Raw genomic sequence first — 22,351 nt, 5'->3', positions numbered from 1 at the left:
CACTTCGCTTTTCGTCTACAAGAACCTGGCCACTCCCTTCTGTTCAGTGGGTAGGTTTTCTGTCACTTGCAACCAAAAAAGACCCCAGAACACAAGGTAACTGTTGTGGAGCTGGGTTAGGGATTCTCAGATTTTTACTTTGATGATCAAAACACACAAAGAAGAACACAAATTACAGTTCACAAACTGGCGACAGGATGTGGGCTGGAAAACACCGGGAATGGGTGCCCAGGGTCCCTGGGATGCTTCCTGGAATCTTGAGTTTCTTGCCAGGGCCCCCAGGTGCCCCGGGAGCCTCCTGGAACCCTCCCCATCAGGGTGCCACGGAGCCTGGTTTGAGAACCATTCTCCAAGCCAAGGGTTTCGCTGCACAGGAAGGCCGAGAGGCACGGGGATGGTTCAGACAGTGGCTTCAACCTCAGTGGCTTCGTCGTCCTCCTCCAGCAGGCTGTAGGAGGCGTGACTCTGGCAGGGCCGCTGCAGTGGGTGAGCCAGCAGCTTAGCCATACAGTTGTGCAGCTCAAGGGCCGGCCCAGCCAGCGCCACCTCATACTTGTAGCTGGTCCCCTTGGTATCCAGGCTGCCCATGAAGGCGAACATGTCCTGTGGGGCCAGAGAGGGGCTGTTGACGCAGAGGTTCCCCTGACGGACCCTCTCTGCCCCTGGAGGGCTTCCCTGAGGAGGGGGCATCAGAGATAGGTTCTGAAGGATGAAGAGGAGTTTGCCAGAAAGAAGGCATTCCCGCAGTCAGCAAATGTTCCCTGCCACCCACCCCGTGTCAGGGACTCCGGGAGGTCTCAGGCCTGGAGCCCCTAGTCTGGAGAAGCACAGGTGGACGCAGACTACCGCCAGCCCCCACGCTAATCATCCCTGACGAACAGAGACTTTTGGTTTGGGTGCCGAGGCAGCAGTAGGAGCCAGTCTCAACTCCGCCTGTTCACAGTTGGGTAAACTGAGGCTCAGAGGGCAATAGCCTATTCAAGGTCCTACAGCTAGGTCAGGGCTGGGATATAAAGGGCCAGCAGGGCCTGGGAAGGCAGGGAGGGAAGGGTGCTCCAAGCACAGGGCCCTGTGAGAGCAAAGGCAGAAAGAGAGAAGCAGGAGAAGCTAAGGATGAGGTGGGCAGGACCCTGCGTGCTCAAGGGGCCACCATCGCAACGGCCCCTGCTAGCTCACGGCAGCCAGGCAGAAATGGTTGTGGGATGACTAAATGACCACACCCAGCAGGGCCAGGGCTCCAGGGCTGCAAAATGTGGACGTGGGATTCCCTAGGCCCAGGGCAGGTGGGTTCTGAGACACCCCATCTACACCCACCTGCCACCCACACGCACAACGGCCTCTCACCTTCCAGCTCATTTCCTCCTCTTTCTCGTCGGCGCCATTGTGGATGTAAACAACATCGAAGAAGAAATACGGGCACTGGAACATTTTCTGCAGCAGAACAGCAGCCTTCAGGGCTCGAGTCACCCCATGCCCCTATGACAGTTCCCCAGCTTCTGTCCTGGACTCTGGGAACCTGCCTAGAGGCACCCAGCTCTCGTGACCAGGAAGTCCCTCCTCAGGTCTAGCCACCACTTTGCTGGCTGCATATATCCCTCCCTCTCCCGGGCCTCACTCACCTTCATGGGCTCCGTCAGGGAGAACTGGGGCTGGCAGGGCGGACGGCTATAGACAAGAATGGTGCGGACCACGTACGGGGGCGGAATTGTCTGCACGTTCTCCGTGACTGGCAGCTCAGTCTTCTGCTGGCTGCATAATGGAGGGTGGGGGACAGGTCAGAACACTGGGGATCCGCCCTTCTTGTCACCCTCAGAGAGCCCAGGCCTTCAATGGGCATGCAAAGCCCCACATGACCCTTCCCAAGTTCACTGCTGCCTCTGAGCCTTCCCACATGCTGTTCCTTCTGCCTCCCCAGCCTCACCCTTCTGCCTGACCTCTCCTGCTCTATCAGGGAGACTTCGCTGACCCCAAAGCTGGAGCCTGCTCTGACCACCCTCACGATCCTGAACATCCCACCCGCATCGCTGACCTCAGGTGCACCTGTCCCACCAAGCCAGAAGACTCTAAGGCAGGGACCCAATCTTATCTGCTAAGTTAGCACCAAGGTCCCCCATCGGCCACAGCTGGATCTCACGTTAGGCAGAGGGCATTAGGCAGACAGAGGGCTGATGTCTTTAATATGTGAAAAGCAAATCTGATCATTAATAAGAAAAAAGCTGACACCTCCTTAGGAAGACAGGCAAAGGGGACCAATAGACAAATCACTGCAGGAACACTGACTGGCTTACAAATGAATGAAAAAAAAGGCTCAAAGAAAAGCACAGCGAAAGCAACAGGTGACCCCTTGCCACCATCAGACAGAACCTTCAGCAGCGCGAACAACCCCGGTGCCGGGGGAGGTACACAGGGCTGGTTTCCCGGGAAGGTTCTCTGGCAGAGCCTAGCAGGTTAAAAATACACACCCCTTTGATCCAGCATGACTTCCACTGAGTATTTACAGGACGGGTTCACTGGCAAAATTTGCTGAGACAGTTGTACCAGGTTAATCACGATGGAAGAGGCAAAACAAGGTCCATACCCATTTTAGGGGGCTGGGGAAAACAGGGGTTTGGACTACTAGGGCCCATAAGCTAAACTTGGTTTTTACGTTTTTAAAGGGCTGGGGGGAAAATTCAAAAGTAGAACATTTTGCGACACGTGGAAATGACATGAAATTCAAAGTCCAGTGTTCATCAGTAAAGTTTTTTTGGTACACAGCCACAGCTACTTGGGATAGGTATGGTTTGTGACCGGTCTCAGATTACTCCAGCAGAATCAAAGTCACTGTGACAGAGACCACATGGCCTGCAAAGCCGGAAATGTTTCCTGTCTGGCCCTTTACGGACACTTTGCTGCCCCCTGGATTAAAACAACGGTATGGGGGACCTCAGGGCCGTCGCAGACTAAAATGGAAGGCGAGATGAGGGGAAGGCAGTACTTACATGAGGCTGAAGAGACCTTCCAGATCTGGCAGGGATGCTAAGGAGAAGGCTGGTGGCAGAGCATGGGTAGAGCATCATCCTGGTGACAGGAGAGCCTAAGCACCTTCACACTTGCTGGGTACCACTGTGCAGGAGACATGCTGTGTGACCCTGGCCCAGTCACTTGCCCTGTCTGAGCCTGTTTTCCCTCAGCATAGATCACAAAACAGAAAGCCAGCACTGGATGCCCTGAAAACCCTGGGTGACTCAAAGTTCCTCTTTCCCTCCCAGCCAGGGCAGCTGTCCTCACAATGAGAGCCATGGGTGGGGTGTCCCCATTCCCTACCTCCTAACACTCAGCATTGTTTTGTTTTTTTTTTTAACATTTATTTATTTATTATTGAAAGACAGAGAGACAGAGAGCGTGAGCAGGGGAAGGGCAGAGAGAGAGGAAGACACAGAATCCGAAGCAGGCTCCAGACTCTGAGCTGTCAGCACAGAGCCCGACGCGGGGCTCGAACTCACGAACCGCGAGATCATGGCCTGAGCCAAAGTCGGACGCTTAACCGACTGAGCCACCCAGGCGCCCCACAGCATTGTTTTCTAACTTATTTTCTATCTAAGTTTTGGGCTGCATGTGAGCCTTTTGTGTTCAAATTAACATAAAATGTGCCCAGGTCGGGGGAGTTATAACGGTGATTGTGACTTTTCAGTCACGTATTGCCATTTATTGAGCACCAACTGTATACTTGGTCCTGCACAGAATACTCCACACCACGAGTGTGGTTTTGACATCTAGAGTCTAAATCAGCTTTTTTTTCCTTTTTCTTCTTTCCTGTATTATGACTTTAACAGTAGGGGAGCCTGGTGGCTCCGTCGGTTGAGCGTCTGACTTCGGCTCAGATCTTGATTGCGCGGTTCATGAGTTCGAGCCCCGCGTCGGGCTCTGTGCTGACAGCTCAGAGCCTGGAGGCTGCTTCGGATCCTGGGTCTCCCTCTCTCCCTCTGCTAGTCCCCTGCTCGCGTGTGCTCTCTCTCTCAAAAATACACACACGTTACCTTAACGGCAACCCTAGGGGGAAGAAGGTTTTACAGAGGGATGAAAACACTGAGGTTCAAGGTTACTTGCCCAAGTTTGTAGTGACAGAACTGGGGTCTGGGCCTGAGCTGGACTTCTGGGGGTTCCAAGACAACAGAACAGCCCAGCCCCCGCCACAGGGCACCCTGCCTGGAAGGATACCAAAGGTGGAGCAGGAAGCCGTCTCTAGGTCATAGAGGCAACTGCAGAGTTCGCGGGGATCAGAGGTCAGGCCGGACAGCTGCGGGGAAGCACAAGCCTCAGCGAGGTACTTCCCCACCCCCGGGGAGCCCCTAGGCGCCCCGATCCCTGCCCCAGCCTCACCCAGGCGATGTCATCATTCACCACCACCAGTGCGAATTCGTGACTCTTGTCGATCTTGTGTTTTGTCCGCACAAACATCTCAATCATCTTCTGGGAGACGTTGAGGGCGTTGGTTTTGGAGCTGGGGAGGCAGAGAGAGTTAAGGCAAGGCCTCCTGGCCTGGAGGGTGTATCCTCACCTGCCAATCCTAGGGAACCGTCTGCTAACTCCATGATTAAGCACTGGAGGCCCAGGTATTGCCGCGGGGAGGAGGCAGAGCCCAGGCGCCCCTCTCCAGCTTCTGCCCTCTCCAAATGGCTTCCTCTGGCCAGCCTGGGTCTCACAATGGATCCGCATGAGGTCTCCCCCAGACTTTCACTCGGCCACAGATGTTTAGGGAGAGCAGCGAGGGGAAGGCAGGCTTGTCCTCAATATCCCCCAGGACTCCTTAGACCCCATCCAGGCCCTGCCACCCAGCCCCACAGAGACTCAGTTGCTCAAGCCACGGGCTTCGGGGTCAGCTAGGCCTGGGTCTGAATCCTGGCTCTGCCTTTTCGCTGTGAGGTCTTGAGCAAGTCACTTTACTTCTCAGAGTTTCTGAGCCATTGCTGTGATGTGGGAGGCACATGACAGCTCTCACATGCTTGAAACAGAGCCCTGACGGGCTGTGCTCTATTGTTATCAGGTGTCATTGCTACTCTGATGGCGCCGAGCCCCAAGCCAGGCCAAGCTGTGTGGGTCTCAGAGAGGAAGCCCTGAGTTTTCTGGGCTCAGCCCCAAGCCGCGGCTGCGTATTCAAGCCCCCAAATGCTCCTCTCACCCATTGAAGGACTCCAGCTTTGACAGCGACATTTCCTCTGACAGGTCCAGGCAGATGATCTGCAAGAAGGTTGGAGGGAGGTGACGGCACTGTGCCTGGACATTAACCCCGACCCGCACGGCACGGGCCCTCTCTAAGCAGCTCTGTCTGAAAAGGTGGTATGATGGACCCGCCTTCTCAGTTCTCAGCCAAGCAATCTACTTTGGAAGATAGCAGTTCGGGGGAAACTAGCCTAGGAGTCCGGGTTCATGAGGGCATCAATGAGCCAGCGAATGTCTGGTATAGCAGGTTGAATTGAGTCCCATCCCCCACAAAGACATGCCCTATAAGAATGTGACTTGTTTTGAAATTAGGGTGTTTGCTGATGGAACGAAGACAAAGGTCTTGAGATAAGATAAAGATCCCGATTCAATAAGTGTCCTTATAAGAGAAAGAAGACTCCAACACAGACAGGAAGGCTGTGTGAAAGACAGAGATTGGAGGGATGTGGCCACAAGCCAAGGAACGTGTGGAGCCCCCAAGGACCGGAAGAGGCAAAGAAGGATCTTTCCCTACAGCCTCCAGAGGGAGTATGGCCCTACCCATACCTTGATACCAGACTCCTGGCCTCCAGAATAGTGAGAGGATAGATTTCTGTTGTGCTAAGTCATCCAGCCTGTGGTAATTTGTTGTCGCAGCTCTAGAAAACGCCTACGGAGTGACTGTTTGCAGAGTGACTCTCGAAAGGCAAGAACGTTAAACCTAAGGTTCCCTAACACCTCGTAGCCACAGGCCAAGCCCCACACTTACCACCTTCTCTGGACAGTTGACCCTTGGCGTCCGCACCTGGACTTCAGGGGCTGTCGGGGGCACCTGCCAGGGCTTGGGGCCAGCTCCGGGAGGATTGGGAGTCCCATCGTCAGCACTGGCCGCCTCACCCTCACCCTCGCTGCGGCTGCCCACGCTGGCCTGGGCCCCCAGTGCCCGGTCCTCAGCCCCCTCAGGATTGGAGCGTGTGCGGGGCCTAGGCTCGGCTGACTCTTCCTCTTCCTCTTCCTCCTCCTCTTCCTCCTCTTCCTCCGTGGGGCTGCTCGGCTCTGCCACCTCCATGGCCCCTGAGTGGCTGGATGGAGTAGGGTTGGGGGAAGCCAGGTTCCTCCCCTTAGGGGTTTTAAAAACATTTGGTTACTGGGCAGGACGCGGCACGAACTGCCTAATGACTGTAAAACTCACTCCTCTCTGGCCTCAGTTTCCTCATCTGTGGAATGGGTGCCGGGCATCCACTCTGACTTCAGGTAACGATCTCCCATTTTTTCTGCAGAGATAACCCCGCCCCTCTCCTTGGCCAATGAACAATGCTGGCCACCACGAATGGCTCAGAGATGCGACATGACCCAACACAGGTCAGTGAGGGGCATCTCTGGGACTTCCAATAGTGCCATTAGGGAAGAGGGATTCGTTAGAGTTGCAGAGCTAGGAGGGTAGAAGTCAAGAGCTTCCAGGAGTCTCTTTTGCCTCCAAGCAGCCCTCCTGAAGTGCTGCTCACCCAGAGAATGGCAGCTGTATCTCTGCCCACCTGGGTCTAGCTATGCCTGTGGGAAACTGAATACAGGAACCTTCATTTAAAATGGAGTGCAGAAGCCAAAAGGGGGCGCTCTCACGCACTACTACAAACGTAGACCTCAACCGCAAGAGAGAGACCTCGCATTCCCAACAGGAAGACTGTATTTTACTAATCCTGCAAGAAAATGAAAGATTTTCTCCGTGCCTGGCCAACAGCCCAGCCAATGACAGACTGTCATAACTTAGCCAGTGAAAAGCCACTAAACTGCAAATTCCCAGTGTACTCTAATGGATTTTGGGGTTTTAACAGCCCCCCCACCAATTCCCCTTTCCTCTATAAAAGAGCACTCCTCTCCTTTGTTCTGGGCTTGCCTAAGGTTTTGCTATAGCTCCTGTATTCTGCATTGCAATCCTCTGCTACTCCCAAACCTCTTTTTGCTGGTAAAATAACTGACAGTTTTCATTTTAAGGTGAAGAGAATAATTAGCTGGGGTGGGCCTGGCTGGCTCAGTGGGTAGAGCGTGCACTCTTGATCTTGGGGTTGTGGGTTGGGGACCCACGCTGGATGGAGCGATTACTTAAAACTAAAATCTTTTTTAAAAAAGGGTTTATTTATCTATTTTGAGAGAGAGAGGGAAAGAGACGGGGAGACAGAGAATCACAAGTGGACTCCACATTCAGCACGGAGCCGGTCGTAGGGCCTGATCTCATGAACCAAGAGATCATGACCTAAGCCGAAATCAAGAGTGGGAGGCTTAACCGACTGAGCCACCCAGGTGCCCCCTTAAAAAAAAAAAAAAAAGACAAAGAAAAATAATTAAATAGTAATAATAATTACCTCTGGGTTCGTCTCCAGGGGACAGTGGGCTGTCTAGAGGGTGTCTGCACAAAGGAAGGACAAGAATCTAGGTGTTAAAGGTCCCTGAGGATGGACACCAACAGTTTCCCTGTCTGGGCATGGGTGTGGGCTGATGTCCCCGTGGTCTCTGTGCGCCTTGCAACCCCCACAATCTCTAAGGAAAACAATGCTTTAGCTTCAGCAAGACAGACGGAGGAGAAACCAGAAAACTGCAGGAGAAACCAGAGCTGAAGGCGGAAGCTTCAGGAAAGGCTAGGGGCTGGACCTCTAGGGACTGGACCGCAAGCACCCAACCGCTTCTCACCGTAGCCGGAGCCTCCCTCCAACTCAGTCGAGCGCTCGCTAGGAAGCCGCCATCTTTCGCAGCCCGGAAGTAGTGCGGCGCGGGCGCGACGCCTCCTGGGAAATGTAGTCCAGCAAGCCTTCAGGCGAGCGGACGGCCGAACAGGGGAAGGCTAGTGAGCCTTGAAAGCTGATAGGCTGGGGCTGTGCTAGGGGGTGGGGTTTGGAATGTGATTGGTTAAAGGAAGAATAGCCAGAGCTTTTATGTTTCTGGCCGAATCAGGTACACTGGTCAGCGCTTCTACCCTGATAGGCTGGAACAAGGCCTAGTGAAGTGGGGCTTTCAATAGAGTCGGCTCACAGGGAGGGAGAAGGCCACTTGCAATGTGATAAACTGAACACAGGTGACTTGGGCGGGATTTAGAAGACGAGGTGGGGCTGATTGGTGATTTGTGGAGCTGACCTAGCCCTCAATGAGGGGCGGGTTTTTGCGGACCGAGGTGGGCGTGGCCCAGGCGCCAGGCCCTTCCCAGTTACTTAATTCTGTTCCTTATTCTACAGACCTTTGAGCCCAAACTATTTCAAACCACCCTTTCTTCTTCATGCCACTCCTCCTCTTACCCCCATAACCATTTTTTAAAAAAAGATTGTCATTTGCTTTTCTTTGTACTTTTTAAGATGTTTATTCATTTATTTTGAGAGAGAGAGAGAGAGAGAGAGAGAGGGAGAGAGAGAGAGAGGGAGAATCCCAAGGAGTCTCTGCAGTGTCAGAGCAGAGCTGAAAGTGGGGCTCCATCTCATGAACCGTAAGATCATGACCTGAGCCGAAATCAAGTTGGATGCTTAACCAGCTGAGCCACCCAGGCACCCCACCCCCAAACAATTTAAAACCCACTTTGAAGGGGGGGGGTGCCTGGGTGGCTTAGTCCGTTAAGCGTCCAACTTCGGCTCAGGTCATATCTCAGTTTGTGGGTTCCAGCCCCGTGTTGGGCTCTGTGCTGACAGCTCAGAGCTTGGAGCCTGCTTCATATTCTGTCTGTCTGTCTCTCTCGGCCCCTCACCCACTTGTGCTCTTTCAAGTGTGTTTCACTCTCTCTCTCAAAAATAAATAAAACATTAAAAAATTAAAAGGAAAAACACGCTTTGAGGAGCACCTGGGTGGGTCAGTTGGTTAGGGGTCAGACTTTTTTTTTTTTTTCCTAAGCGTCAGACTCTTGATTTCAGCTCAGATCATGATCTCATGGTTTGTGAGTTCTTTGAGCCTGGCGTGGAACTCCTCACTGACAGTGCAGAGCCTGCTTGGGATTCTCTCTCTCTCTCCCTCTCTCTCTGCTCCTCCCCCGCTTGCACTCTCTTTCTGAAAATAAATAAACAAACTTAAAAAAAAAACAAACACGAGTATCAGTTTCTTTGTGTGTGTGTGTGTGTGTGTGTGTGTGTGTGTGTAAAACGGTCAGTTAAACCTGCCCTCATAAGCCAGGCTCCAGGGATTGACATCCAGGAGGAGCTATGTAAGCTGAGTCTTCAAGAATGGAGAACTTGCCAGAAAAACAAGAGAATGAAAGGCATTCCGGAAAGAAGGAAGCACCTTCGCAAAGATCCGGAGGCTTGCAAGAACTTTGGAGTGGCAGAGCCTTTAAACAGGTTAATATGGCTGGAGCAGAGGCTAAGAGCACAGATTTCAATGTGCCTGGGTGCCCCCAAGGAAGGGTGTTTCAGGCAGAGATTACAGCATAACCAAAGGTCCTGGGGTATAAGGATTGTGAACCTTCAACTGTTTACAGAGGAGAGGGGGGTCATCGTGGCTAAAGCATGGAGTATACAAGGGTGCAGGCAGCAGGCATAATTGTTAAGGGCCTCGAAAGCCAGGTAGAAGAGCTTGAAATATTTCCCAAGGGCAATGGGGAGTCATGGATGGTGTGTGAGCAGAGGAGGTGAACAATGAGGTCTCTGTCTCTGGGACCTGGGTAGGGAAGGGAGTGGAGGGGTGGCTGGAGAGTCCAGGGAGGGAGCTGGGCTGGCATCCAGGTAGGAGGGGAGAGGGTTGGGCTCTTATTATGGATGGAGATGAGGAGGGCCTTTAGAGACGGATGCAGGGAAAATGGGCAGGATGTAGGGACTATCTGGGCTCTGAGGAATCCAACATTTACACAGGAGAAACGGCAGCTGGCAGAGAAAGCAGAGATGGGAAGGCCAGGGAGGTAGGGAACAAGTGGAAATATTACAACTCAGTTCCTGGATGATGCTTGGCCATGTGCAAATTGCTTGTTAAAATTTCCACGGCATTGTAGAAAAATGCTATAATTACTGCCCCCCCCCTCCCCACACACATTTTACAGATAAGAAAACTGAGGCTCAGAGGTGGAGGAGACTCGAGATCAGAGGCTGAGGTGAGGAGTAACTGACACCTCAGGAGCCGGACACGTGTCCCCAGCTGATGGGACTGGAGGAAGCTGATGCCCTTGAGGAGGAAACAGCACAATAACAAGTCACATGACCAGGGGAGGGGGCTTCCTGTTTCCTGGCCCCTCCCGAGCCAGCCTTGGCCAGCCCAGGTCTCAGCAGGCAGTGGTCAGAGCTACCCCAAGAATGTCCAGGGATTTGGCCTGCTGACCAAGGGGCTCCCAGAGGCACAGAGGACTAGAATTTGAGCAGGCTGAGGGGACCCAATCCCAAGATTGGGGCCTCTGGCTCAAAAGAGCCCTGGGGAGGAGAAGTGACTCTTGAAGTTGTTAAGCCAGGCCCAGACTGGGGAGCACAGAGGGAGTGAAAGATAAAGGAGGCAGAGGAGAAGAGGAGGTCAGAACAATTTTTTGAGATAGTGAGCTGCCTGTCAAGGGAGGCATTCAAATGCACCAAATCAACATTGATAACCCAAGATCCCTTCCAAAGGGAGGAAATCAATGCCCATTTCACAGAGGAAGAAATTAAGGCTACCCAGGACAGCCAGGACAAGAGCTGAGATCAGGCGGTGGTTTCAGGGGGAGAGGAAGAAGTTAGATCCAGAGGACTGACTTCTGGACAGCAATGAGTTCCCGGGCCGCACGACCCCGAAGCCGGCGAGGGAGGCACGCTCCACCTGTAAGTGCTCCCCTCCCTGCCACACCCGGTTCTTTGGGGCCACTCATAGCCCTGCCTGGCTTCAGAGCTTGGTCCCGTGGGTCATTTTCAGGGGGAGCTGGATCCTGTGGCAGAGAGTTCAGAGGAGGCCGAGGCAGCCAGCGGGAGTTCTGAGCCGGGGCCTGTGCCATCTCAGGAGAGCTGCAAGCCAGAGCTGCTGGGGCCAGAGGCAGAAGCCAGGGGTCAGGGCTTGGGGGGCAGGTAAGGCCCACTTGGTCTGTGCTCCCCACTCTAGCTCTGGTACAATTTCCCTACCCCTAGGTCTGCCTGTGTTCCTCCCTTGCTCACACACATGCCAGAGCTTCCCATTGTCCTCATCAGCCCAACTTGCGAGGCCCTGGATAATACAGCCCCCGTGAGTTAGCCACCCCAGATGACCCCATTTCCAGAATCTTCCTTGTCTCACCTGACCACAGGCCCGCCAAAGAGGCTGAAGAGAACTCTAACAGAGGACCGGCCCCATCTCTCAAGGGACCCCATGGGCCTGCAGAGGAAGGCCACCAGGCCACAGATGTAGCCCCACGGCCCGGGGAGCTGGTCCCCCCCAGGCCTGGAGCCTCTGATGTGTTTCAGATTCTCCAGCACGCCCTGAGCTCGCTGGAGGCTGCTGCTGCGGCCTGGCACCGCCGGCCCCCAAGCTGTCCTGGGCCTGTGGAGGCAGAGGACAGAAGTGAGGCAGGACCAAAGCCCTGCCTGGAGGAGGAGGGGGTAGGGGCTTGCCAGAGGGAGGCAGCCCGCCTGGCAGAGAGGAATGCCTGGCTGCGATTGGCCCTGGGCAGCCGCGAAGAGGAGCTGATTCGCGTGCGGGCCTCCGTGCAGGCCATCCAGGCTGAAAAGGAGACGTTGCAGAGGGAGGTGAGTGGGGGAGCTCTGCTTCCCAGAGCTCTCTGTCTAAGGGGGGTGGGGGGTGCGCCTGGCATAGGCAACGTTCAATCATTAGCTCCTTAGAAAAACTTTTACGGAGGGGCTTCTGGGTGGTTCAGTCGGTTAAGTGACCAACTTCAGCTCAGGTCATGATCTCACAGGTTCATGAGTTCGAGCCCCGCACCGGGTTCTGGGCTGTCGGCACAGAACCTGCTTCGGATCCTCTGTCTCTCTCTCTCTCTCTCTCTCTCTCTCTCTCTCTCTCTCTGCACCTCCCCCGCTCGTGCGCACGCATGCTCCCTCTCAAAAATAAATACCCATTTAGGGGTGCCGGTGAGTTCGAGCCCCGCTTTTTTAAAATTAAGAATTAAAATAAAACGAAATAAACTTAAAAAAAAAGAAAAAAAGAAAAACTTTTGTAGAGCATTGACTGCTGGCCCTGAGTAAATAAAACTCCCTTGCCTTCTTAGTTCAGGTGGTCAGAGATACCCCCTGAGCAGGTGACACTTGAATGAGGAGGTAAGGGAGGAGCCATGCAAGGATCTGGGGAAAGAGCATGCCAGGCAGAGCAGGAACCCCCTCCCTGGGGCAGGAGTGTGATTCAAGGAAATGTGAGGAGGGGCACCTGGGTGGCTCAGTGGGTTGGGCGTCCGACTTCAGCTCAGGTCATGATCTCACCATAGGTGGGTTTGAGCCCCGCGTGGGGCCCTTGTGCTGACAGCTCAGAGCCTGGAGCCTGCTTGGGATTCTGGGTCTCCCTCTCTCTCTGCCCCTCCCCCGCTCATGCTCTGTCTCTCTCGGTCTCAAAAATAAATAAAACATTAAAAAAATTAAAAAAAAAAAAAAGGAACTGTGAAGAGGCCAAGGGGAGGGCAGGCTGGTGATGGGGGCAGATTTACAGGGTGTTGGGGATGCTGGGAGTTGAGCTTTTGCTCTCTGAGACCGCGGGGATCCTGGAGGATTTTTCTGAGCAAAAAGGGGCGGGACCTGATGGTGCGTTCACAGGCGCCCTCTGGCGGCCACGGGGGGAACAGCCTGTGGGAGGGGCGAGGGCGGACTCCTGGAGATCCAGGAGGCACTGGTCCAGACACCAGATGGTGGAAATTGTGGAGGCGGCCCGAAGTGGGCAGATACTGGGTGGTGTGGAAGGTGTTGCTGGCAGGTTTGGGTCTGAAAGCTAGAGAAGGGTTGAGGACAAGTCCTGGTTTGGGAGCCCGCGGGGCTGGAGACGAGAAATGGGGATGCTGCAGGAGGGGCAGGTGTGGTGGGAGGGGGACCAGAAGCTGTTTGGGTCCTAACCAGCACCAGGCACCCATGAGCCACCCATGTGGGGCCATCAAAGAGACAGTTCTGTGTCTGAGTCCGGGGCTCAGGGGAGATGTCAGGGTAGGAGAAACACATCTGGGCCTCTTTAGCATGTGGATGCAATCTAAAGCCATGTGGCTGAAAGAGATCGTGGGAAACAGGTCCTCAACGCGGGCAGGACCCGGTGGCAAGATGTGGGACTGCCAGAGCCCAGCCTGAGGGGTGGGGCCCACTTCCTGGCTGGGAAAGAAAATCCCCCCTCCACATTCCTCTCCCCACCCCCACCACCTCTGGCAGCCACCCCTCTGATCTCTGGATCAGTGAGTTTGATGTTCCGTCTTCTTTTGTTTGCGATTTCACATAGAAGTGAGGTCATAAAGTATTTGCCTTTCTCTGTCTGACTTATTTCATTTAGCATAATGCCCTCAAGGTCCATCCGTGTTGTTGCAAATAGCAAGATTTCCTCCTCCTCCTCCTCCTTCTTCTTCTTTTTCTTCTTCTTCTTCTTTTTTTAAGATTTTATTTTTAGGGCCACCTGGGTGGGTGGCTCAGTCAGTTGAGCGTCCCATTCTTGATTTCAGCTCAGGTCATGATCCTGGGGTCTTGGGATCATGCTCAGCATGGAGCCTGCTTAAGACTTTCTCTCTCCCTCCCTCTGCCCCTCTTCCCTGTTTGTTTGCTCTCTTAAAAAAAGGGGGGGGATGGGACGCCTGGGTGGTTCAGTCGGTTGGGCGGCCGACTTCGGCTCGGGTCATGATCTCGCGGTCTGTGAGTTCGAGCCCTGCGTCGGGCTCTGTGCTGACAGCTCAGAGCCTGGAGCCTGTTTCGGATTCTGTGTCTCCCTCTCTCTGACCCTCCCCCGTTCATGCTCTGTCTCTCTCATCTCAAAAATAAATAAACGTTAAAAAAAAAATTTTTTTTTTTGAAAAAGGTGGGGGGGCGCCTGAGTGGCTCAGTCGGTTAAGCGACTTCGGCTCAGGTCATGGTCTCGCGGTTCATGAGTTCGAGCCCTGCATCGGGCTCTGTGCTGACAGCTCAGAGCCTGGAGCCTGCCTCGGATTCTGTGTCTCCCTCTCTGCCCCTGCCATGCTCATGCTCTGTTTCTCTCTGTCTCAAAAATAAATAAACATTAAAAAAAATTTTTTTAAAAAAAGGAGGGGAACCTGGGTAGCTCAGTTGGTTAAGCATCCGACTTCGGCTCAGGTCATGGTCTCATAGTTCATGGGTTCGAGCCCTGCATCCGGTTCTGTGCTGACAGCTCAGAGCCTGGAGCCTGGTTCGGATTCTGTGTGTGTGTGTCTCTCTCTCTCCCTGCCCCTTCCCAACTCTCTCTCTCTCAAAAATCAACATTAAAAAATGTATATTTTTTTTTAAAAGGGTTTTATTTTTACATAATATCTTTACCCAACGTGGAGCTCAAACTCACCACCCTGAGACCAAGAGTCACAGGCTCCACCGACTGAGTCAGCCAGACACCCCTCCTTCTTTTTATTTATTTATTTATTTTTTTTTAAGTTTTTTTTTTAATTTTTTTTTTTTTAACGTTTATTTATTTTTGAGACAGAGAGAGACACAGCATGAACGAAGGAGGGGCAGAGAGAGAGGGAGACACAGAATCGGAAGCAAGCTCCAGGCTCTGAGCCATCAGCCCAGAGCCCGACGCGGGGCTCGAACTCTCGGACCGCGAGATCGTGACCTGAGCTGAAGTCGGATGCTTAACCGACTGAGCCACCCAGGCGCCCCACCCCTCCTTCTTTTTTAAGGCCAAATACTATTCCACTGTTTATACACCAGCTCTTTAGCCATTCATCTGCTAATGATCGCCTGGGCTGCAGTGAACATAGGGGCACAGATATCTTTTCCAGTTACTTTTTTCATTTTCTTCACACAAATACCCAGAAGTGGAATAGCTAATCATGTGATAGTTCTATCCTTAATTCTTTTCTTTTTTTTTTTTTTAACGTTTATTTATTTTTGAAAGAGAGCGCACGCACGGGGACATGTGAGCGAAGGAGGGGCAGAGAGAGAAGGAAACACAGAATCTGAAGCAGGCTCCAGGCTCTGTACTGATGGCTCAGAGCCCGACATGGGGGTTGAACTCACCAGCCGTGAGATCGTGACCTGAGCTGAGGTTGGATGGTTAACCGACTGAGCCACCCAGGTACCTGTCCCAGGAACACTTCTTAAGGAGGACTGGGCCACAGGGGGTCAGTCCGTTAAGCGCCCAACTCTTGACTTTGGCTCAGGTCATGACCTCGTGGTTCGTGAGATTGAACCCCACGTTGGGCTCTGTGTTGGCAGTGCAGTGCCTGCTTAGAATTCTCTGTCTCTCTTCCTCTCTTTCTGACTCTCCCATGCACGAATGTGCTCGCTCTCTCTCTCACAAAATAAATAAACTTAAAAAAAGGGGGGGGGGGCTGCTGGGAGGTTGGAGTCTCCAGGCCTAACCTACTGCATACTCCTTTCCCACCCACCCCCAGGTCCAGGAGCTCCAGGATTCCCTGATGAAGCTGGAGCCCTTTCCACTTCCCTCCCGTGGCCAAGCAGGTGGCTCGGGCAGTGGCTCCAGCAGTTCTGGGGTAGATGAAGAGCCCTGGGGGACTCAGGTGAGTGTGGGAAGCTCAAAACCACAATCTTGAGATCTGTGGGATTTGGAGCAGTGAGACTGAAATCCTGGTCATGCAATCCAGTAGCTTCTGGGCTTGCAAAAGGCCTAAATCCGTGATTCTGGGCTCTCAATAACAATCCGGGTGAATCAAGTAACCTCTTTCTGGCAGGACCCCTTCTCCCTGACTCACCCCCTGCTCCGGCGCCTCCGGAGTGATTCCAGCACTCAGATGTTTGGGCCTCTCCGCACTCAACCCCTCGCCCCCGAGGTGCGCATCATGGAAAGCCAGACGGAACGGCTCCAGGGGTAAGGGCCACCCGTGCTGAGCTCGTAAGGGCACCGCTTCCTTCCCAGCTGGTCTATAAGCCCCAGTCTGGAGCTGGAATGGAGTGGGGAGGAGGATGGCAGTCAGTTGGGTCCTGGCTGCCCTGCGGGGCCTCTCACGTCCCCCCTTCCCTAACTTCGGAGGCAGGAGCATCGAGAAGCTCAAGTGTTTCAACCATCTGCTGTCAGCCGTGCTGCAGGGGTACAAGGGCCGGTGTGAAGGCCTCAGCATGCAGCTGGGCCAGCGGGAGGCTGAAGCCACAGCACTGCGTCTGGCCTTGCAGTACAGGTCAGTGCATCCCACCCATGGTATCACTGGTGTGGAAGGGAATGGGCACGCTCAGGAGGAACCCCCATCCCAGAGGGAGTCAGGGCCCTTGCAGGAAAGCACTTTCCCACTTAGTCCAAGGGTGCTGAAGGAGTTTACATGCTCCCAGGGGCGGGGGCTGGGGGACGAAGTGAAGGATCCAGGAGCAAGTGGGGACGTCACCCACGCAAGATGGAGCCAGGTGTCCCAGAGCACTCAGAATCAGTGTCTCACAGTGAGCACTGTGAGGAGGCGTATGGAGTCCTGCTCACTCTCCGGGAGGCAGATTCGGGAGCAAGAGAGGAAGCCCCTATGAGGGACCTGGAGGTGGCTGAGAAGGAGGCTCAGAGGCTGCTGGCACACGAGGAGGCTGCCATGGATGGAGGGACACCACGGAATCCACAGCCAAGGTACCCCTGGGAACCTTGAGAACTGGGAGGGCCAGTGAGTGGGGTTCTTATTAGAGAATGGGCCTCCCACAGCTGGCTTCGTGTTGGGGTTTGGCCTGGCCGTGCCCAGCAAAGTTGGTGTAGGGGCTCTCCGTGGTTGGTTGGCCTGAGGCCCGGGTAGAGCTGGCTGGTGGCTACTCAAGAAAGTTGGCATGGGTGGTTGACAGCCGCTGGGATTGGTATGGGACCCACCAGGGATGGCTTGATGATGGATGACGGTGCCTACTGATTAGAACTGGCATGATGGTGTTTAATGGGGTTGGCTTGATGCTGGTACGCGTGGGGCTTAGCATGACGTTGCCAAATAGAGTCGGCCAGCTGAGCAATGGTACCCATTGTGTTGGCGTGATGGCATCCATCATGTTGGCATAAGTGATAGGGCCTCTTGAGTTGGTGTGGTGGCTTCCACTACGATGGCATGAGCAACAGTAATCATTGACACGATGGTGTTCACTGCATTGTCTTGATGAATAATGGTGCCCATTGGGGTTTATATTATGGTGTCCGTCATGTTGGTATAACAGCACTCACCACAGACGGCATAGAACCCATCACGGTCCGTAAGACGGAAGAAGGCAAAGCCCACCAGGGTTGGCATGAAGTTAGCACAACTATGGCCACACGTGTTGACATTAGACCCCTCTTCGGTTTCCTGTAGCCCCGAGGGCAGCAGTGTGGATCGGCCCACACCACAGGAGCTGGCTACCCAGCTCTGGGGCTATGTCCAGCGTCTCCAGGAGCGCCGTGCTCTGGTGAAGATTCCCCCAGAGCCTGGCCCAACCTTGGCACCCATGCCCACTGTGCCCCATGAGGAGGCCATGGTGCAGGCCATTCTGGGGACCCAGCCTGGCCCAGTCCTACCCCGGTTGGAGAAGATGCAGATCCAGCGGGACCTGGCGGCCACACGGGTACACATGGGCAGCGGGCACCGTGTCGGTCTTTTCTGGTGGGACAAAGCCCTTTGCTGAGGCTTAGAGGGAGGATTAGGGGACCAAGTAGCAAAGGAGAGTTCTACCTGGCTGGGGGCAGACTTCCTGGAGGGAAGGGAATCGGAGCCTGGGATTTTGAGGGATGAATAGGACTTTGTCTTCTGGAATTCAGTTTCTCAGAAGATTCTGAATGTAGCTTTCCCAAATTTCCTTCCTATGGAAAGGAGATGGTGGCAGGGGGACATAGTCTGAGGTTTATACCCTGGCATGAAAGATCTGAGGTTCTAGAGTTGGAGAAACTCCAGACGCTTCCTGAGATGCCACTTGACCTCGTCTAAGATATTTGTGCTCTCTGAACGACGATTTCTATAGCTGTCGTTTGTAGGAGATGATAGTTCCCACCATACAAGATCATGGTGAGGGTTTGAGTTCTTGCCTGACCAGTCCTCACTGGGTGCCTCCTGGGCCTTCAGTTTCCCCAGATCCCAGAGGCCCAAATTCTCTGCCCACTTCTTGTTCTCTCAGGAGACTCTGGCAGAACTGATGCTGCGGCTACAGTTGATGAGGCGGGAGAAGCGGGGTCTGGAGCTGAAGGAGGCTGCCCTCCGGGCCCAGGGCCCAGCCCATGTGCTCCTGCTAGAGCAGCTGCGGTGGGAACAGGCACAGCTCCGGACCGGTGGGGCCAACAGTAGTGGTGGGGACAGCAGTGGAGGCGGGAGCAGTGGAGACGAAGAGGAGTCGTCTCAGGTGAGTGGCCCTTCCTGGACCTGGTGGGGATAGCCATATACTGCTGGCTATGTGGCCCTGGTCAATCCCAGACTCCTCTGAGCCTTGGCTTGCATTTCTGCACCAAGACATGTGTTGAAAGGTTAGAGCGCATGTCAAAGTTTAGGGGAGCCTGGCTGGCTCAGTCGGTTAAGCGTCCAACTTCAGCTCAGGTCATGATCTCACGGTGCATGGGTTCAAGCCCTACATCGGGCTCTGTGCTGACAGCTCAGGACCTGGAGCCCGCTTCCGATTCTGTGTCTCCCCCTCTCTCTGCTGCTTCCCTCTCTGCTCACGCTCCATCTCTCTCTTAAAAATAAATAAACATTAAAAAAAAATGCACGTCAAAGTTCATACCTGTACTTTGGGTTTTTGTTTTGTTTTCTCTGAAGGTCTGGAGCCCAATAAGCCCCAAGGCGTTTAGCGTCTTCCACTCAAACCTGTACCTCCTGCTTCCCACCCCCAGGGTTATTCATACTCTGGCGGCATCGCCCCTCCAACAGCCCCAGCCCGCGCTTCGTGTCTTCTTAAATTTTTGGCTCTAGCTTCCACCCTGAGGACTTCCCTTTTGCCCCTTCCTATCTAATCATGTCTGTCCTCTGCTTAAAGCCTTCAGCAGCTTATAGAACCCTCCTTTGGATCACCCCTGCTACCTCCAAGCCTTTGTAGGTGCTGTGCCCCCGCCAGGAACACTGGTCATCTCCCTCTTTGTCTAATTAAGCCCATGATCTCTTGCAGGTCTGTGCTCAGATATCACCTGCCTCCAGATGAGATTCCCCGTTAGGGAGTCGTTTTGTCCTCATTAGGGTTTCTCATCAGACTGGGGGCTTCGTGAGGGCAGGGGCTGTGGCTGCCACAGCCTGGGTGACTTCAACGTCCGGCTTGGGCTGAACACACGCTCCACCTGAGCCAATGTCACTTTCCTCCCTTCTGCCTCCCACAGGGCCCTCCGGCTGTTCGTGGTGGCAGCAGGGGCATTGATGGAGGCCAGGTGGGCAAAGCGCAGGGCCCGGAGATTCTAGCCCAGGAACTAGCAGCGTCACTTCACCGGTGTGTGTCTCGGTCCCGGGCTGGGACGGATGGGTTGGGCGGGTCTATGTGAGAATCCCCGGGGGCACTGTGTGCCGCAGAGGGCCGGCCATCCATCTGCTTACAGGTGTGTTCACCTGGGAATACAGGTGGGTAGGTGGAGGGAAGGAAGACTGGATTGGCTGTGGCCATGAGCTCCTCTCTCCTCACCCCTGCACCAGGGCCCTGAGCCTGCGGGAGCAGCTGCAGTCTCTGCGGGAGGAACTGGAACAGGTGGCTCAGAAGGGGCGAGCCAGACGTGCTCAGAGTGCCGAGCTGAACAACGATTTATGCAAGGCTCACAGGTGGGTCTCCCTTCCCTGTACTCCCCCCCACTCCCCGCCCCGTGACCTCAGAAGTGTCCCTGGCTCTCTCTGGCCTGCAGCCTTCCCCTGTAAGGTAGGTGGCAGGTCCAATCCATCCCGTGCCTCCCCTGATACCCAGTGTTTGCCGGCCCCTTTCTGAACGGGACCCCAGGAAAACTCAGGCTCGGAGAGCTCCCGTCTGGTGCTGGGAACACATAGCTCCTGATTTGGTGGGAGGGGGCGCTGTTTCCTGGCTCAGCCTACTCATCCCCTCCAGTGCCCTGGTCCTGTTCTTCCGAGGTGCCCACCGGAAGCAGGAAGAGCAACGGAGGAAGCTGGAACAGCAGGTGGCACTAATGGAGGTTCGACAGGCAGAGGAACTGGAAATGCTAGAAGCCACCGTAAGGGCGCTGGGGAGGCCCAGACCGTCTCGTCCACCTCCCCGGCTGGGAGAGACCTTTCTGTAGGCCCCATTCTGGCTGTGTCTGGGTGTAGCAGACAATTAGGGCAGGCCACATCATAAACTGTCCTGGAGTGATACTGTATCATGTGTGACCTTGAATGTCGGGACCTGTTGGGTGAGATGGGACACTTGGGCGTCTGGAACCTGATGGAGGGGTGGCTGGGCATTTGGGAAGGGCTCCAGGTCTTTGGCCTGGCACCCCGTGGCATGTGAATGTGATATGTCAGCGGGATCATGCCAGAGGTCATGACAAACCTAGGGCTGGCTCAAGGATTCAGGGGTCAGTGAGGCTGCATTGCCAGAACTGAAATGCCAACACTCAGCTGCCTCCAGAAGCCCTGGGAGGGGTTCACGGGGAGATGCTGGGTTTGGCCTGGCAGATGCTCCCAAGAGGAAAATGCCCACATCTCTGAAGGAAGACTGAGGGCCTATCGGTTCAGGGTGTAGAAAATTTGCTGGGAGAGTAATCGCTCCCAAAGGTGGAGGAGGAATCAGAGGGCTTTGGAACTTGTATTCAAAGAATACGGAGCTCAGTAAGATAAAGGGCTTTGGGGTTGGGGGCACAGCAAAGGCAAAAAAACCTGTAAGTGGTCACTCAGGGACAAGGACTAACTAAGAGAGGGCACACAAGGGTGGGCAAGGAGGCACATCTCGCCCTTCAGGGGCTGGAAGGCCCCTGGCCTGGCTAAATGCCAGCTTTCACCTGCCCGCGATGGGAGCTGTTAGTGTCAGGTTAATGGCAGGCAGCTAATTAGCATGTCGTTTGCATAGGCCACACCTCCTGGAGAGGGGGCTGAGGTGAGACCCGCCAGCCAGATTACTGGCCAGCTATTCCCCTCCTGGGTAAAGGCTGAAACCCAAGCCGCGGATTGGAAAGGTTTTCATCCCCAGCCTGGTGGTGGTGATTCCCAGCCCACACCTGTGCAGGTGTGTATGGTGACTGCCTTTCCCAAGGGAGGGCAAGGTGGGCCCGGGACCGACTTCAGGCCCGTCAGGGGCCTGGACTCAACCCGGACTTCCTGACGCACAACTCCTCAGGGATCACTGGGGCTGGTGACCTTCGGACCGTGCAGTCTCTCTGAAGGACACCCAGGTTTGAAGAAAGCAGGGAAACTGAGGAGGGCAAGGTCCTGAGGAGGGTCAGAGGAGCCGACCTTATCCCCTTTTGTCTGTGGCCAAGAATGCAAGAGTGACTTCAAGCCCCCCAGTCCCACCAGTTTGCCCGCGGTAGGGGGAGGGCGCAAAGGGAGGCAAGGTCACCTGTTGAAGGGTGGGGAATGAGTTCGCGCTGTTGGAGGGGTCTGGGGCTGGTTCTCAGGCCGCCGGGAGCCGGGTCTGGCCGTTCCCACGGGTGCCCCCTCGGCAGATGGGCCCTGGCCTCTTTGTCCGCGGTCCGCAGCCGCCGCAAGGTCAAATGTCACCGCGGGGCCGCGGGCAGGGGTCAAGGGGGCGGGGCCGGACTTCGACCCACCCCCAGGAGGGCCCCAGGGGTTCAGGGGCCCTGGCGCTACTAGGGAGGGCCCAGGCGGCCGCCAAGGGGTTGGACCAACGGGAGGTTCTAGGATCTGCAGCGGATATTTCCCTAGTCTCCAAAACGGTCCCAGACGGCCACTTCTGAGCCTCACCTCCCCCGGACTCTTGTCCCTCAAACCCCAGGTCCCTGCCCCCTGCCCTCTCCAGCCCCTCTTCTGAGTCCCTTCCCGGGACCTTCTCTCCCTTCCGAGACGTAACCCCTCCAACTAAGAATCCTGGAAAGCCCAGAGCGGGGACCTAGGACCCCTGCCGTCACCCCAAAAAACCAGCCAGCATCTCCACGTTCCCAGGCAGCCCAGAAACAAATGGTCCGCTCCAACCATCCAGACCCTCTCCTCCAGCAGGGGCTTACAAGGGCAGAGAATTCCACTCCAGTCGGTCCCACGGAAAGTCCTTGCTCATGTCTAACTCCAGTCCTTCTTGCTTCCTGTACTTGCTAAAACCTCCTCTAGCTCGCACCCAGCCAG

General features: G+C 54.8%; 2 protein-coding genes across 2 annotated transcripts; one reads left to right on the top strand and one right to left on the bottom strand.

The window, feature by feature from the left end:
- Positions 1 to 101: 101 nt before the first annotated feature.
- Positions 102 to 7,974, bottom strand: BABAM1 (BRISC and BRCA1 A complex member 1). Its single transcript, XM_049640174.1, has 10 exons — positions 7,867 to 7,974; positions 7,542 to 7,585; positions 5,951 to 6,301; positions 5,162 to 5,220; positions 4,363 to 4,483; positions 4,201 to 4,279; positions 2,982 to 3,006; positions 1,620 to 1,749; positions 1,345 to 1,431; positions 102 to 603 (listed from the first exon to the last, which is right to left on the bottom strand). Exons 3-10 carry the CDS (start codon positions 6,248 to 6,250, stop codon positions 400 to 402), a joined length of 1,005 nt encoding a protein of 334 aa, XP_049496131.1. The 5' UTR covers positions 6,251 to 6,301; positions 7,542 to 7,585; positions 7,867 to 7,974; the 3' UTR covers positions 102 to 399.
- Positions 7,975 to 10,256: 2,282 nt separating this feature from the next.
- USHBP1 (USH1 protein network component harmonin binding protein 1) lies at positions 10,257 to 20,429 on the top strand. Its single transcript, XM_049640173.1, has 12 exons — positions 10,257 to 10,925; positions 11,017 to 11,165; positions 11,381 to 11,819; positions 15,614 to 15,739; positions 15,911 to 16,047; positions 16,214 to 16,354; positions 16,609 to 16,782; positions 17,480 to 17,729; positions 18,276 to 18,497; positions 19,459 to 19,565; positions 19,766 to 19,888; positions 20,166 to 20,429. The coding sequence occupies exons 1-12, from the start codon at positions 10,872 to 10,874 to the stop codon at positions 20,353 to 20,355; spliced, it is 2,112 nt and encodes a 703-aa protein (XP_049496130.1). The 5' UTR covers positions 10,257 to 10,871; the 3' UTR covers positions 20,356 to 20,429.
- Positions 20,430 to 22,351: the final 1,922 nt, after the last annotated feature.

This window comes from Panthera uncia, chromosome A2 (assembly GCF_023721935.1).
Source record: "Panthera uncia isolate 11264 chromosome A2, Puncia_PCG_1.0, whole genome shotgun sequence".
Lineage (NCBI taxonomy): Eukaryota > Metazoa > Chordata > Mammalia > Carnivora > Felidae > Panthera > Panthera uncia.
Note: the sequence above shows the minus strand (reverse complement) of the source record. Positions and strands in the feature narration are given on the sequence as shown.